Source organism: Myzus persicae, unplaced genomic scaffold, assembly GCF_001856785.1.
Source record: "Myzus persicae strain clone G006 unplaced genomic scaffold, MPER_G0061.0, whole genome shotgun sequence".
Classification (NCBI taxonomy): Eukaryota; Metazoa; Arthropoda; class Insecta; order Hemiptera; family Aphididae; genus Myzus; species Myzus persicae.
Window position 1 is genome coordinate 120245 of NW_019101969.1, and position 17715 is coordinate 137959.

General features: G+C 30.9%; 2 protein-coding genes across 4 annotated transcripts in view; one reads left to right on the forward strand and one right to left on the reverse strand.

Moving 5' to 3' along the window:
- LOC111030874 (acidic repeat-containing protein-like) overlaps positions 1-1967 on the forward strand; it is a 23267-nt gene extending 21300 nt beyond the window's left edge. Inside the window, exon 5 of the mRNA XM_022310579.1 lies at positions 1769-1967. Coding sequence (XP_022166271.1) covers positions 1769-1879 — 111 coding nt within the window. The 3' untranslated portion in view covers positions 1880-1967. The remainder of the gene's footprint in view (positions 1-1768) is intronic.
- Positions 1-17715, reverse strand: part of LOC111030872 (monocarboxylate transporter 10) — a 342552-nt gene that overhangs the window by 67021 nt on the left and 257816 nt on the right. The window lies entirely within an intron of this gene.

Here is a 17715-nt window from a genome sequence, read left to right on the forward strand (position 1 = left end):
CACAATCAGATGTCGATTATAAATTCATATTAGTTTATCATTATCATCTAACAAAATATATTATGCAGATTATTTGTATAAATACTTCACAATTTACATTGCCCAATATCCCTCGGACATTGTATACAATGCCCGGTCACTGTGTACAATGCCCGGGCATTGTATACATTGCCCGAATTTTCCACTTTGCCCGTAACATATATATATATATAAGTATATATTATACGATATACATACATACATTATATACTTGGAACGTATAAATATCACCATAATATTTTATGTATGCTCAATTAACATTATTATTTGTGAAATTGGTTTATTATTTGTATCAATTTTATTAATTATTTAATATCTCTTTAGTACTATTTTGATTGTGTCTTCTGATTGATACACAAACCGTTATCCAAGTCTTCAATTTACGTTTACTCGATACAGTATTATTACTATTTGTTATTCTATTTATAAGATTATTTAACATATTATTATGTTATTTATTTGCAAAATTGTCTACATTATTGTCTTCAAAAACAACTTCCCATGTTTCTTGTGCTAAGAATGAACACCAACATTTAATGTTTATATTCAATTTTATATTCTAAATTTCACTATTTATCATTATGTAATTTTTTTTTATCATCAAAGTTCTAAAATTAGATCTGTGGTATATGATTCTAATATGACAGGCCTAATATTACTTGTTCAGCTGTTTCTTATAAGTGTGTGATCAATCGTTGTGGCACTGTTCTTTTTAACCATAGTATAATCATTTATACAACTAAAAAATCCCATTTGAACCATAAGATTTAAATATTCTGTTTTAAATTCATCATTGCTATCTGGCGATGTATTTATATTCATGTCTCCTAAAATTAATACTCTATTAACTGTAATTTTTTTTACTAGTTTGCTTAATTGAGTTTTAAAATCAATAAAAATATTTCTTTTTCCTGTATATAAAGGTATAACTTCAATGGCTGTCTCATTACTACCTTAACTTAAACATTTACAATAATCAATAATAACCTCACTAACAATATTAACTTTCTGCTTTTTATTAACATAAACTATAATATCACTATTTTGGTCAAAGTTTTTTTCCTGAGTTGTGGACGAAGTAAAGCCAATTATCTCAAAATTAATAATACAATTCCTCAGCTAGCATTCTATAAGGATTATACAGTCAAACAATTGTAATTTTGTACTTAACATAACTAGTAATGGGGAAAAATGTTTTGTAATTGATCTAATGTTTAAGTGAAAAGCAAGAAAACTATTTTTATTTACAATGTTTAAGTCTAATTCATTAATATCGGATGTAATGTCAGTTTTAAAATTATCTAGTTTATCAAAATTAACATTCATTATGTTATTATTTATATACTATGAAAAATTCTAAGTTTGTTATTTACATACCCTATAGGCTATAGTAATTTTTTTAGATCGTTTTGTCGTGGATTCTGAAAACTTAGGCTTTGTCATCCTTACAAACTAGAATATCTGTTCCTCTTATTTAGACTTATTTGTAACTTTTTTCTTTTGCTAATGCTTTTAACCTTCCCAACAATAGCCTTCTGGATTTTGTCAAGTGACTATTAACGTATACTTTTGAAGCAGGCCAACTGTCTAATATTTTCTTAAATCATAATAATAGTCGTGCGTTAAATATAAATTCATATCAAACTTACTACTTCCAGTAGATTTATATTATACTACTGTTACGTGTTCATATTGATTGATTGTATGTATTTTAATTCATTTTTACCAGCGTGTGATACACAAAATATGCAAGAGATGCGGTCGTGTGATGGAGATATATGTTAACCAAAATTATGATATATGTATCTTCTGCCACCCACAAACGCCATCGGAGGAGTAATTTAAGAGTTTGAATATTATCACTTATTATTATACAACCATTGTATATATATTTTTTTTTAATTTTTAATTTTTAATTTATACAAACAAAAATATACAAAAAATTATACAACAAAACAACAGTACAATAAGAATGATAAAAATGATAAAAATGCTAACCAAATAGGTGGTTAAAAAAGAAAAACGAGGTCCGTATTGGCATTGTATAAAACGTAAGTCTAATAGGCTCATTCGACAAGTAGTTGATGGAACATAGTTAGAGAGACATGGAATGTTTATAGCGGTAGTGTGATTAAATTAATTATAAACTGGAATTAATTTCCATCATAAAAGATTACTATTATAAATTGGTGTACCTCGATCCGTTAAGTAAACTATAATATAATTAATAATACATTTATTTTTGTTTTTTGATTTAATTAAATGTTTTCAAATAATTATTATTGAAATGATACTTTACAACATTTACATTTATATTTTTGGCAAAAACTTTGGTTTGTTACTCATCTGTATCAACATACCTACACATTGACCTTCCCTTTTAAAGTGTATGCACTGCACATATAATGTTTGGAGAAAAACGTAACAAAATATACGTCATGTTTGCAATTAATTCATTGGCACAAGTTTTTAAGAAATAAGGTACCTAATTATATATTTTTAAATAAACCATAATAAGCCTTATGATAAAATTAATGAGAAATATAAATTTAGTTTGTAAGCACGAGAACAAAATGTAAAGTGAAGTAACATATCACATATTATGTGCATTTTTGCAAAGTTCTATTGATATTATATGGTGCACATTCATATGTTTTTTATTTGAACTAATTACAAAAGTATGAAATAGAATATTTTAATCAATGTAATTTCTTGCATTTACTTCAGTTGGTAGTGTATTGTCAACTAATAAGTCAACTTTTGTTTTCATTTTGGTTTTTTTCAATGTTCTTACTCAGTTATTAAAGCTTCATAACGCTACATGTTTAGAAACATCAGTGATCCGCTATTAATTTAAATACAACAAAAATCAACTTGGAGAATTAGTAAAACGGACCATTTTGTAATTTTTTACGATGTAATTAATGATTAAAACATTTTTAAATAACGTAACATACACAATTATATGATACTCATTATATTGTTTAGGAATGTAAATTTAAGGTATCAAAATAATAATTTCTTTAATTTAACGTAATTTAACTCAAATAAATTAAAATTAATACAGACAGAATAATAGCATACAAACTTAAAATGTGCAAACCTACACGACGGTTTAAAGGTTGAAATAATTAAATGTCGCGTACGAGTGCTGAAAATGAAGATCGTTAGAAATCGTCATTTTTATACACACGGATGAACATTTAAATATTAAATATTATAATCATTTGAATACAACTATATTGATGTGATATACTATAAACATTATTAAAAAACATATACTTATGCACACAATAAAATATTTTTTTTTTTTTTTTTTCATTTTTTTTTTTTTTTGTCATATTTATTTTTATTTGTACAATCTGTATAAACACAATAAAATATGCAGTCTAATTCGAATCGTCTAAAGCAGTCGATTCGAAACTGTGCCATTAAATCGCTAGCGGAAATACTCGTGACAATAATATTATAATCATGGGAATTAAAATAATTGAAATATTGACCTGAAAACGACATAGTAAAATAATAAACAAAACGAAAATGGAGATTATTGAATGCATATAAATATTTTATGCGAAAGGTCTGTTAAATAAAAAACCCCGTTTAATGTTATGTTTATGGAACATGCAAACACACTTTTTATTTATTCTGTACAATCGAACGAGACTCCGAGGCAAGGTAAGGAAATTAGCTAAGAAAAATCGCTCGAATCCAAACGTGGTGAGAAATTCGACGGTGGTGAAAAACACTGATGTGCGTACAGACTGCTGGCACGAACACCACACGACAACACGTCTTTCACCTCATACTATTAATTACTTGGTATAGGCCAACGATTTAAAATGATATGATAATTATCGAAAAGTAATCAACGAGCGGAACCGTAGTGAATTTATTACTTATTGGCTATTATAATATCGTTTATCGAGAACGGAAATAAAAAAAAAAACGAAAACGGAAGAACCGCGTTTGGGCAGACGTGCGGGAACCGAAAAGCCGTCGGCCGGCGTAGAACTAAAATGTTCTAGGAATCGGAAACGAGGTCGTTGCATCTTTGCACGTGCATGCGGTCAGTCGTCGGGCCTACCGCACAGCATACAAAATATGTCGACATGGGCGAAACGCTGCAAGGCCCATTTTTTTAAACGAATCCATTGGTAAAAAGTTTTGAACAAATTATTATATAATATTTGGTGAAATGCGCGTTGGGAACATTGTCGAATTTTCGAATTCAATATAAAACTTATATTCAAAATGTTTCGGATAAACAGTAGGTAGAGATCAACCCAATCTGACTTTATAGCGATGGTCACTATTTACTTTTTTGTTTAATGATGGTGCACAGTAAACAGAGGCCGACAGACAATCAATCGAAATCAAAACGTGACTGAACGACAATTATATACTAGCTAAGTTAGCTAACTTCCGTTTAGGTTAATAACTTTGGTACCGTAGTATTCTATAAACTATGGAAAATAGGTTTATGAATCCATTTTTGTAATACGATGACTAGATGAAGGTATCCTGACATTATAGGAGAATCGTTTCCAACATTATTACCATAAGTTTTTTAGGAATGTGGGTAAATGGCAGGCACCTAAACTAAAATAATTTCTATGTACTTTAATAGGCAGACATCATCGGGCAATTTTTTTATTTAAAAATATTACGGATTTATATTTTATAGATAATAATATGTAGTATACCTTCTATTTAAGTAGGTATAATTGTTTTTACTATAATTATTAATTACCTATTGGCTATTATTATAATTATTATTGCATTTTTCACTAACTTATGCATTTTATAGCTATTAATAATAAAATAGTTACTATCACTGTTATAAGTCACGACAAATATTGTTTCTATACATATTTTTATTGCCACGGACTATCTTGCGATCAATCATTGGCCATAAATTGTCGTAAATAATTTACGATGAAATGACGGGACACCCGACTTTATACTAAATATAGTGAACGTGCCATAGCGAAGAAACGTGTCTAAACACTGACGTGTAACTATAATAAAATACTATGCTATTTCAATTAGTTTTTTACAGTCGCTTATAATATTAGAGCATGAGCATCGCTGTCGTAAAAGCGTTTTCATTTTGGCGTCGGCACGACGGACCGGTCAAATTGTTTTCCGGTTTCTGTACGGACGAAGTTAATGTTATAATTATTATGCGTAGGTATCATAAAACTATACACAGATTTTAGTCGTTATACGATGTGCGATCAGGGTGCCTATAAAATATTATTATGAATCGTTTTCGGTACAAAATTTCTCGCAAGTTTATTTTGGAAAAACTTCCCCCCAACATAAGTTACGAGTATATATACGCTTTATAATTATCATTATTGTACAACTATAATAGTCGGGCCCATGGGCGTATTTACAGAGTAAGTGTCCCTTGACCAACCCCTATATTAGTGTCTCGTGGATATACACAATTTTACAATAAACATTAATATAAGTTATAACTACCAATTATTAACTATAATATTAATTTACATAACAAGTAATAAATATTGGTAAATAACATAGTAGATTTATGTTTTTCATAGAAATTATTTAACACTACTAGGTATAAGAATAATTTGTATTTTATGTCCTGTTCATTAATACTTATTGAATCAATTTTCAAATTTCCATAATTTCCATACCTGAAATATTTAAATATGTACCTACTGAAAAGATAATTTTTGTTGAGGTTCAGAATTACAGAAATAACTATCTATCTTTGACCCGCTACGGGAGAAGAGAGACTAAAGCTTTAACTCAATATTCGTTATTGCCGGAAAAATTAGTTGACGAGTAGATTCTAAGAGTGTTCAATTCTTATAATTTATCTTAACTACCTACGGTTTTTTACGTACCAATATAACTTACTATTTTTATGTATTTTAAATTATTACAATATATTTTATTAAGTTTTGCAAACAAATCGTATACAAAAATTATATGCATGCAATTAATCGATAATATATAATATTTTGTTGAGATACTTATTATAAGTTTCAAAGTGTTTGTGCCAACCCTCCCTCTAAATTTGATTTTTCTAAATACACCATAATCATATGATCACTCAGGACCACATATGCGCCGCGTTATAATAATTAACGGTTATAAATATCGCCTGAGCTTAAAAATACAACTCGGTGAATTATGATACACAGCGCAGTGCTTATTCATGAGGCCAATTTTTCGATGTGTGACGTTTTTTCATCACTCAGCACCAGTGCACCCCACTAACGTAAATTGCTTACACACACCAACGCACACATACACACACACTTACCTACGTGAACATTTCGCTCTATTACCAGTTTCCTATATGTCAACACGGTAGCGCGTAGCTGTCAGCCGTGATGGGTTCTGTTAAAAATTTAGATGGGAACAATCAACTCCACGGCCTCCGGTTATATTATATTATTATTATTACGTTTGGTATACATATATATAAATATTTAGTATTTACTATGTATACCTAGTGGTTAAAAACATCAGCGTTGGTCCATTAAAGTTGTTTTAACGTACATATTAATATAATAAGTATATAAATCTGTAAATCCTATGTGCATAATACATACATATTAATGGACTGGACCACCACGATATTATATAATATATTGCATTACCATATTGAGGCAACGAAAAATAATTATTGTTTTCGTTGGAACGTGTAACGAGGTATAGCCGGAAAATTGAATTTGAAATTCCGTTGTGCGCCAAGTGTAAAAAATTGCAACAACGGTAACCGCATCATTGGTATTTGCCATTTGGTATACTTTGGCATGTATGCAAAAAATAAAATTAATAAAAGTAGTAGGTAGGTCCAACGAGTATAAATTGCTCATATAAATAGGTTTGGAGGTTTTAATTACGATTATTAATTATTCAGAGAATTGCACGTTTTACGCGAGGAATTAATTAAGAAACTTGGATAAATTCGCTACAATAAAATGTTATGCGGTACCCACATATCAGCATTTATATTCATAAGAACGACGAGAAACGGCAATCATTCGTTTTGGATAAATAATAATTAACAATCATCAAAGAAATCAAAAATCTTGGAAGGAATTTTAATCACCTATAATATGACATGGTATTTAAAATATAAAAAAATGTGTATTACGCTTATTGCGAGTTTAAAAACAATTTTCAACGGTAATTATCACTACCATCAACAACTGTTAACGCAGTGATTAATGAAAATGTTTAAAGACCGCTTAGCAAAATATACGACCGGTTTATTCTACTATATAGTCTTCAATATCAAATTATTAAAACATGGTATTATTAAAATATACAATTTGATATACGATGTATCTAATACATATTGGTATAACATTATATACTATGCGTGTGTGTGCACACTGCACATAAACCCATATAAATACATAAATATAAACTTAATTATTATTTTCTCCAAGCTAAGATGTACCCATTTCAATCGTTTATTTTTTGGTTCGTTGAATCCGTATACCACGTGATCAAAAAATAAAAAAATATAATCGGGGACATAAAATAACAATGCATATTTTTGTTTTACTCACAAATATAATTTGTTGCGATTAAAGCACGACTTCAAAAAAAGAAACAGGAAACCTGCAATTATTGGTGTGTTTTAATATCCATCCCAATGTCCCTGTTGAATATAATTGCTTCAAAATCAAGGTCATTTACAAAATAATTCGAAATAGAACCATAGAGTTCAGGTTATCTTAACTCGTATTATATTATATTTAAACTATGATAGTAATAAATTATGCATTTAAATACGAATGATTATTGTAACAGTGAATGGAGTGATCGGTAAATAGTTGAGTTTTTAAAATAATAGTTCTTATTACACAATATTTTGGAAAATTCAAAATGTTTACGTTATTATATTAATTATTTTTTTAGTTTTGTGTTTCATATCTTTATCCAGAATTTTTCGAAAATGTAGTGTATACACTATACCTATTATGAAAATCGTTTTTTTGAAAAACTCTAAAACTGGCAAAGATTAGGTCATATTGTTATTCACCGCAACACTTGGTTAAAGAAACACCCCGAATATTAATAATAATTGTAATATCAAAAACACTGTGCATTTATAATCACGAAATGAATGCGTTCAGTCATGAGTCACGACTTATACAATATTATAAGGTTATATTGGTATGTCCATATAAAATAATTACTGCAAAGGAATGCATATTGTATATAAAATATACATGATTCCTGCAGGAAGTCGGCTGAATTGAATTTAAAGCGGATTGAACGCTATTAATTTTTTTAAATTGTCAAAATAATATTCGTGGAAATCGTAATCATTTCTTGTCGGGTAAAACTGGTTTCAAGTAAGTTCTGTTGAAAATAAAAAAAAATTAAGGAATGGAAAGGTTGGAAAACACAATTTAATAAAACTGCACATAAATGATCACTAACTTCCTAAACTCACTTACTCAAGGTGTATAATCAGACTGATATCGAAAATGTATCATCAATATATCGTGGTAGTAGTTGAGTAACACAGCGGTAGTCTAAAAGTTCAACATTAAATACGCATATAAAATACATTTTTTTTTCCAAAGTTTATGAATTATTCATGAAAATGAAAAATAATAACACGTACCTACGTGTTATTGATCCATATTTTTATTAATTTTAAAATTTTTACTTATGGTATTATGTGTAAGTTATAAGTAATTAATTCTTTGTAAAAATCAATTACCTACCGATTTAAAACCCCGAAGCTGAATGCCGAGTTCACAGGTATAATTTAACTACGTACATTTTATGAAATGGTTTATTAATGTACATTTTTATTATACTAATTTCACTCACTTGCATTTAAGTGAATATTAAACACCGTGCGCTTAACATAAAAATAGGTACATAAAATGGAAATTGCATGAAATTATCCTTTATACCAGTCGTTAAATCACGTGAAATAAATAAATCATACAAGAATGTGAAAATATGATTTTTACAAAGCACATTATACGATAATAGTGCAAAACGTGTTCTTAAGACATTGTTTTTGCCATTTAGTACATTTTACCACCTACCTATTATTATGTACGTGATATTATTATTATAATAATGTCTTGGAGCGCGGACGAATTAAGGTCTCGTGATCAAGGTAGGTACATCGGTCGACGCAAATAGTTCGGTACCCGACTAGGAAGACAATTATGGTTGTCCGTCCGAAAATCCAGTTCTTCGATCGGTACCAAATCGAATGCGGTTCTCGTACGGCGTAAAAATCGCATGCGATTTCCGACGTTTCTGAGTACCGATAATTGGATAATTGTACGCATGCCGTGTATAAAATATTCTGTACGGATTGCCGACTGTATATAATATACCTACGACCTACCTATAGGTAGGTACTTATTATAATGGAGAGAGATATCGTTAGAAGACCTTACCATGTACCTGCGATGAAAAAAATAAAGAAATAATAATTGTGATATTGCTATCGCATACTGTCACGAAAACAACCGTTTGGTGTAATCATATAGATAGGTATGTAATATCCATCAGCTGGTGTAATTATCGTTAGGTTTTCCCCAAAAATGTTGGACACGCTATAAATCAACTGCGGCCCATTCACCTTTGATGTAAAAACAATTGTATATAATAAAATATTATAAATATGAATAGTATCATGTACTCTTGTAAAACTGCAGCATTTATGGTTAAAAAAAATAGAGTAAACGCGTATAGAACAATATAGTAAGTTATTATTGTTGATACGAATTGTTGGTGATTCGTATGATTTTGTAGCCATACTTGGTTTTTGTTCAATAACTTGGCTGAAAGTTTAGTATTAGATCGGTTACATATTAACTAAATAATTAGCAAATTGAGTTTCAATTTCATGATGGTAGGACTTTGAATGAATTAAATATCTTTTAATACATAGAACATGTATTTTTTATGGAAATCATGTTTTTTCACAAATAGTTTTGTTAATATTTTAAAAATAACTAATTTTTAAATCAATACCGACGATAAAAATCTGATCGAAAGTTATATTTTTAAAAAAGGTTATTTTGACACAATAAATATAGTAATCGAAACTAACTTATTAGTTATTGTCATATGTCAGAAACTAAAAACAGCCCATGATTTCCGCGGGGAGCTGCAAGACGACAGTCTAAATAATATTTCTGTAATAATAATTATTGTTTTTGTTGTACGAAAATTGAAACAAATAGGTAAATATTATAATATAGCATGAAAACCTGTGCACGCAATAGCTAAAAGTAAACCGTCATAGCACACACATTACTATGCGATCTCTTAGATTTACAGCACGCCAGGTGACACTGTAGGAGGATAAAAAAAAATATATACAACATTAAGAACGAAAATAGTATAGTAATAATGATGATAATAATAATAACGGTATATGACGAGACTTGGCCCGCAGGAGATAAAAGTTCAAGGACGACGGTTTCTAGACAATAATAATATTTGTATTTCAGTCTGAGCAGGGATTTTAGTCTCAAATTGAGAGGTGTGGAGCTTATGAGAGTATACGGAGAACATATGGAGTATGAGAATAAAGACTATAGAGCCGTAGGTAATATATTATTTTTTTGTCCCGCGGGAAAGTCACCACCTCCGTTCGGGTAAGGCAGGTTTCGCAGGACCGACGACACGATCGAAGTACTATATAATGTGGAGTATAAATAATTGATAACACATAGCGCTCTATTCAAAAGTGTGTAGACGACATTTTTACTTTGACTTTGGTGTCTGTTTAATGACAAAAATGTACATTGTATTTTTTTACACAAATACACACAGACACGCATCAACATCACGACGGTCGGCTTTAGCATACATTTTTAAGAAAATAAGAATTCAATAATATGTTCTTATATGTAATATTTAATTTGTTTAATTTATTAATTTTGCTATAGCATCAGCTATTCATCCGAGTAATTATACTAAATTGAAATATTATTGTTGATTTTATTTTATTTTAAGGAATTTACAAGATTAATGTGAGTGCACTGTAGTTATGATTGATTAATAATTATCCCTCTCAGGATGGAAGAATCATAAATTCTGCAAAATATTTTGAATTCTATAATATTTTTCTTACTATTTTTAGGATTATAAGTAAAAACTTTAATAACTAAAAGGAAGCCAAATACTCACATAAAGAACCAATTACTATTCAATAGGAACTTACCAATATATACGTCTATCTAAAAGTGCTTAAAAGTGATTTTCGTAGTTAAATTACCATCCAATTTTAAACGACGTTTTCAGTACAAAATTCGTGAGCAGAATATCATTTCGGAAATGTCGGTGTGCATATACTACAAACTGAACAAACAGTTTGTTATTAACAAGCTTTTGTAAACTTTAAATGTACGTAGGGGTATAATAATAGAGTGTGGTTAAGTCTCGTGGGGCACAATTAATATCGGACGGCCCCATTACTTTTATCATAACTTAGAACGCTTATATGAATATTATTAATATACGAATAGTTATATATAACCGTTCTACATAGGTTTTTCGAGAATCGATATTCGTATACGCAAACGTTTTCGGCAAATACGCAATACATTCTGTTTTGGAGGTTATACCTAATATAAGGACTTGAGCAAACACTACACGAAAACGTAAAAAATCTAAATCTCTTTACCCTACTTTGAAAACACAAATGCTCATAACCATCTGCGCGTTACACCGTTGGAAAAAAATAAAAACAAATCTCCATTTCACGGTAGTTCTAATTTTGGACTGTGTGATGACGTCCACGACGTGAGACTCATATTATTATAATATTATTATAGCGTTGTGGAGTGACATTGTATAATTGTAGAGGGATAGGAGAGAAAGAACCACAAGACTGATTAATGCGTCTGTCGCGGGCACGGACGATAATTTTGGTATGACTTTGTACGCTCTCAGCACTAAGCTCGGTCCATATAAACTGGACCAACTGAAAGATGGATATTCTGAAATCAATCGAAAAAACCTTCGGCTTCGGAACGGAATATACGTCATATAAAAGACATCCTCAGATACGACGCACACCATGACGTGTGATACCCCACAGAAGTGGAAATGAGTTAAATATTCTGCGTGGTAGACCAAAATCAGCCGTCGTTATAATATTACTGTCGAATTGGGAAATCAGAAAATGAAAAAGCCGGAACAACCCACTTTTGTGCGGTGTGTAGTGACTAGAAAATATCTGTATAAAAATTATATTATGCTTTCGATGACTACCGCCACGGATCGTGTCGTATACCCGAGAAAACCCGATTGAAATAACGCATCGGCGATAGTAATACTGCTTCGATAATCATATTATTATTCCGCAGTCCGTCCGTCGTGTAGACGAAGCATTTCAAAGGGAGAAGACGATTATTTTGACTTATGCCTTTTGTGCTTTTGACAACAAAAATATCACTCAAGTTTACAAGGGAATTTCGTTTTTAACGGAAAACACACACACAAACGTTAACGTCTTGGTCGAATTTTGTATTTTCGAAAGAAAAAATATAAGATCTCGTTACCTACGTCACCCTTTCTCACCACACTGAAGTCACATATTATTATTATTATTAAATGTAATGTTTTTAACGCTAAATTAATTGTCGTTAATTTTTATTTTCGTTAGATATATGGTTTCAAATATTCAACGAAGCCATCGTTTGAATAAATTGAAAATATTGTTGCCATTTTTAATTCCATTGTTTTTATTTATACGTATTTAAAGTGGAAAATTCAGGAGCGGGGGAAAATGGTGTGCTGCTATTAATGCTAGTCTGTTCTAGCACGGGTGCATCAATTTAATATGTGAATAAATTCTATTAAATATTGTATAATATTTTTTGGAATAACATTTTTTTATCAATTTATAAAATATATTCATAATATAAGGTAACTAATATATTTTACTATAAGACCGGTGGGGGATCTAATGCAACACGTTTGTCAATCAAGAAGAAGTCAGATATAAAATGGTTTTGGGTCATTACACTCGCTGTATGATACTGCGAGGCTACCAATTATAATACTGAATTTTGTACAACTTATGTAAGAGTTTTTAAATTACCGATAAGTGAAATCTTTTTAAACTATATCGTTTATAATATGAAGCTGTGGGCGCATCATACTATATCAGGTGGCTTTCCTGTCCTTGTGCATATCCTTAAGGGTCCCACGTACTTAACGCATACATGACAGCGGAAATCATTAGTCGGTAGACCAAAAGCGGATGTCTTTTTCGAGTCGGGGTACGGGAAATAGGGAAGACCAAAAATCTACTTTGGATTTAAAGCCTATAGTGACGTGAACACAAGGAGTCGATTATATTTATAACCACGTGTTTTACTAAGAGGGGATATTGTACACAGATTCTCGATATCGGCATTATAAAATCAGGTAGTCCTCATAGTATTATTATTACGTTTTTTAATACGAATTTCACGAACTGCGATGCGCGTGCACACGCGGCCAGTTATAATATTGTACGCCATTCGTCAGGAGAAATCAAAATGTAATTCCGGACCGGTTTCAAAAATTATACAGTAGACGTCCAAAGTCGCGGCCGAAAATTAAATATAGTATTATAGTAATAATAATAATTATTATATATATGGGTACGCGAGTTGTAGGCGATGTGCGCGAGTTCCGATACGTCCTATAATGGGATATATATAGTGGTGCCTACACCGCTTCATAATAAAATATATATTAACGAAATCACTCGATTACGAATACGACCGTTTATATATTGTTACGTCAGTTAAAAATATTTTTCTGAAAATATGACGACGGTGATGATAGTATAGGTTCGGCGAACTCGCAGTAAAAATATCACATTATGCAACTAGCGTATATTGATATAATTATAATGTCCACGTCCACCGACAAGATAACGTTTCGTTTTCGTTTTTTTTCGTCGTGGTTGACGGTGATTTAAATCCAGTCCGAACATAAAGAAACCTACCTAGTTTCTTTGCGGTGCGTATGAAATATTAATATTTTTCCATTTCAATTTATTTTTTTATTGTATGAAACTAAAACTACACCTTTCAAAGGTCATGGAACTATTAAACCTTGCTTTAAACTATTTGTTTTCAAAATTATCGTAAAAACCAAAACTAAAAATAGGAAGTGTATATTATTTTATTATTTTTGAAATTTATCACACTGCGAGTTTTCAATTCATCTTGTACTTATTGTGATTTTAAGTGACCAATGCTCTGCAGTTCTCTGTTTTTATAAACAGAGAGCATTTTTGTAAAATGCTCATTCAAAACTTTTTTTTTAATTAAACGAATATTATATAAGCAATAAATACCTACAAGTTTAAAATCAATAAATACATTATTTCAATATTCCAAAAAAATATATATACTAAAGTATAAGAGCTGTTAAACTGCATAAACAATTAGGTTTTTACTTTTAAAAAATCTTTCTATAATTCGTACGTATTATGCAAAGTTTCTATGTAAAAAATAAAATGTATAATGTACCTATACATACCTATGCAGTATGTGTATGTATCAATGTATCACTTAATTTATTTATATTTTATGTATATAGGTAGGTATAGGTATATATAAAATGTTTTTTTCTTGTAAACAATGGAGACTTTGTCGGTAGATTTTCGATCGCGTTCTCACAATATAGTGACGTTGGTTTGACAATGTTACAAACGCACTCGTGTTGATCAAAAGGCAACGATAACGATCGAGCACAATCGTGATTCTAGAACTACTGAAGAGAATGTTAGCCAATACAGCAGCCAATTCAATTGATATCGGTCTCTGCGGGCAATTATTTTCGAAGAAAATATGTTTTTTAACGATCAAGGTGCCTACGTTTACGTGAATTGCGATCAGAACCTTCAAAGTAGGTTTAGCGAATGCAACAAAAGTCTACGAACGAGAACGTATATAGGTAATCCAATATTATAGAATATCGCAATAATATTATATGATGTTTGTATTGACATCGGATTGGAATTACATTCAGAAGTATAATAAACAATAGGTCTTCTCTGTCACTGAACAAAGTCTTCTTAAATTGGGAATTCGATGATCAGAAATCTTATCAGATAAAAATGTCAAAGTTATATACACTAACTAGAAATTGGACGACAAAAAGTTTTTCGTTGAAGTAATGGAATTGCTTTTCTGCCGGTCTCTGGGATGCGTGTTTGCCAGAAACTGTTCTTTCATCGTAGCGTCAAATATTAATGAAATAAGTTAATGAAACGGTATAATAATAAAAATAGTAGCCGCTAAACGTTAAGCGAAATTAATCAAAGTCGACATAATACCATAATACGTGTAGGTCAAGTTACACGCGCACCTAATAAATTACCTAAAAAATAATCGTTTTATTCGAACTTTCGATAACGGTTTTTTAGACGCGTACGTATAGGTACAGGTGGTCTTATTATTTATATCGGTGGTCTAGTTAAAATAATTATATAGGCGCCTATATACATAATATAATGTTACACAGGTAGGTGTCCTGTCGGATGCTCGATATTTGCGAAAAACTTCGGGGGGGGGGGGATGATAGAGTATAGTGCGTTTGATGTGGTCGACGTGGTTCCGGCAAAGGGTGCGTGCGAGAAACTGCAAAGACACGGAGAGAGACTATAAGGGGAAAGAGTTCTTATCGTTTGTTTCGTGGACGTCGTTCAATTTGGCACTACTCCTCGGGGCTGCTTAGCCGATAAATTAAGAGGGTCATTCTCGGAAGACGCTCGCGTATATACTAGCTACTAGCTGCTGCACCGGTTATCCGGCAGTTCGATCTCTCCACAAGCGCTCATCCCCCCCCCTACACCACCCCCTTGTAAACATTACCCGTGTACAATTCGACTGCGATAGGGAAGTTTTGCCAAAAACTTGGGTATATATCTTAAGCTCATTCCTCGTCCTTCTCGTCGTCATCATCGTCGTCACCGTCCCACCGAACACACACAGAGGAGACTGCAGTATTATAAAGCGTGTTTGTGCGGAATAATAGAAAAATAAGTGTCTGTTTCGACACGAAGTCAATATAGTATGTGCAGAAAAACGGGGCCAGGAAGTAGGCGTCGCGAGAAAACTATATACTTACCTTATACAGCATACAATATACATATGATGTGTGTTGTATAATATATTATTATTTATTTTTATTTTAGCCGTGTTTATATTATATGATGTTTCCTCGAGATAATGCCGCACGATGCGTCTGTTTTGACGGTTCAACGCTGATGGTCTACAGAACGTCAGTATTTTAATAGTTTAATACCTATCCTATATAGATTCGATGAATTAGATTTTTTTGTTTCATTAATGTTATCATCGAAATATGATGATTTTATCCATCAGCGCATTTCCCAATTAATCAAACAGCGATATTATAAAAAAATTCCTCTACTCTTTGCATTAAATTCGTTTATGTATTGTTTGGTTACCATTATTCACAAACATAAATTAAATTATTGTGTTTCACAGTAATTAATAACCTTTTTTCTGATAGTGCAGATTTATACAATAAATTATGGATGTTAACGAATTCAGCAAAATGGAAATTAGAAGATACAAGTACTTTCTTTCTTATTTTCTGTAAATAATGTTTTCATTTTCATTTTTATCACCAATGTATAATATAATAATAATACCTATTATTATTTTCTAAATTATTGTATTTAATTACGGTGCATACCTACCTATTAATAATATTCCTTTTTTTTTTTTATACAAATTTAACATTTTAAGTCATATTCCCAAATACTAATATTGTGTGAAATGTTCACTTGCTTCATTGCTTGAGTTCTTAACAGATTTATGTCCAATGAAAACCTTTTGATTAAAGTCAATTTATTTATAAACATTTATATGTTTTAATTTTATTAAAGAATTAACGATCAATGATCATACACCGAACAGCATACGTTCATGAGGCACGGAAAAATACTTCAAAATCAGACGACGAGTAGGTACCTATTTATATTATTTTCATTTCCATCACCCTCTCTAGATATAACGCGCGGTTTGCTAGCAGTTGGCAACTGTCATGGGTGTATATAACTTACAAACAGAATCGTGAACTTATCAAAACACTCATTAGAGTACACTTAATTTAGAAATGATAGGATGGAAAAAAAACCAAAACAATTGCTAACGAGCGCCTTAACCGAACACGAAGAATAATATGTAAACACGTCACCGTGCTACGAAGACCTTAATGAGAATTTATACGTTCGCATTTTGTTACAAAGTGGTTAATAAGCGTGCGCGTGTGTGTTTTTTATTTATTTTTTTTAAGGAAAACGATATTGACCATAGGACCTCACGACTATGGAAATAATTCTTGCTTTAATAGGTAGAAAAACAAGAAATGTTGAAGAAAAATGAAATAAAATATTAATAGAAATGTTCGTTGTAACCTACGCGAAGTGTATTTTATAATATAATAATAATATTATAATGTGTAAAGGTAAACACGAGATGAGAAGCGGCCCGAGGGTCACTGGAGATGCGGTTTTGCGCGATTACACTGGTTACTGGTCAACGGTCGTTGAGTTGTTATTGGGCGGAAGGGGGAACTTTGATTTATTATACGTATTCAATAGAAAAACTGTTGGCATAAAATTCAAATAAAACAAATGACTTTGGTTCACTT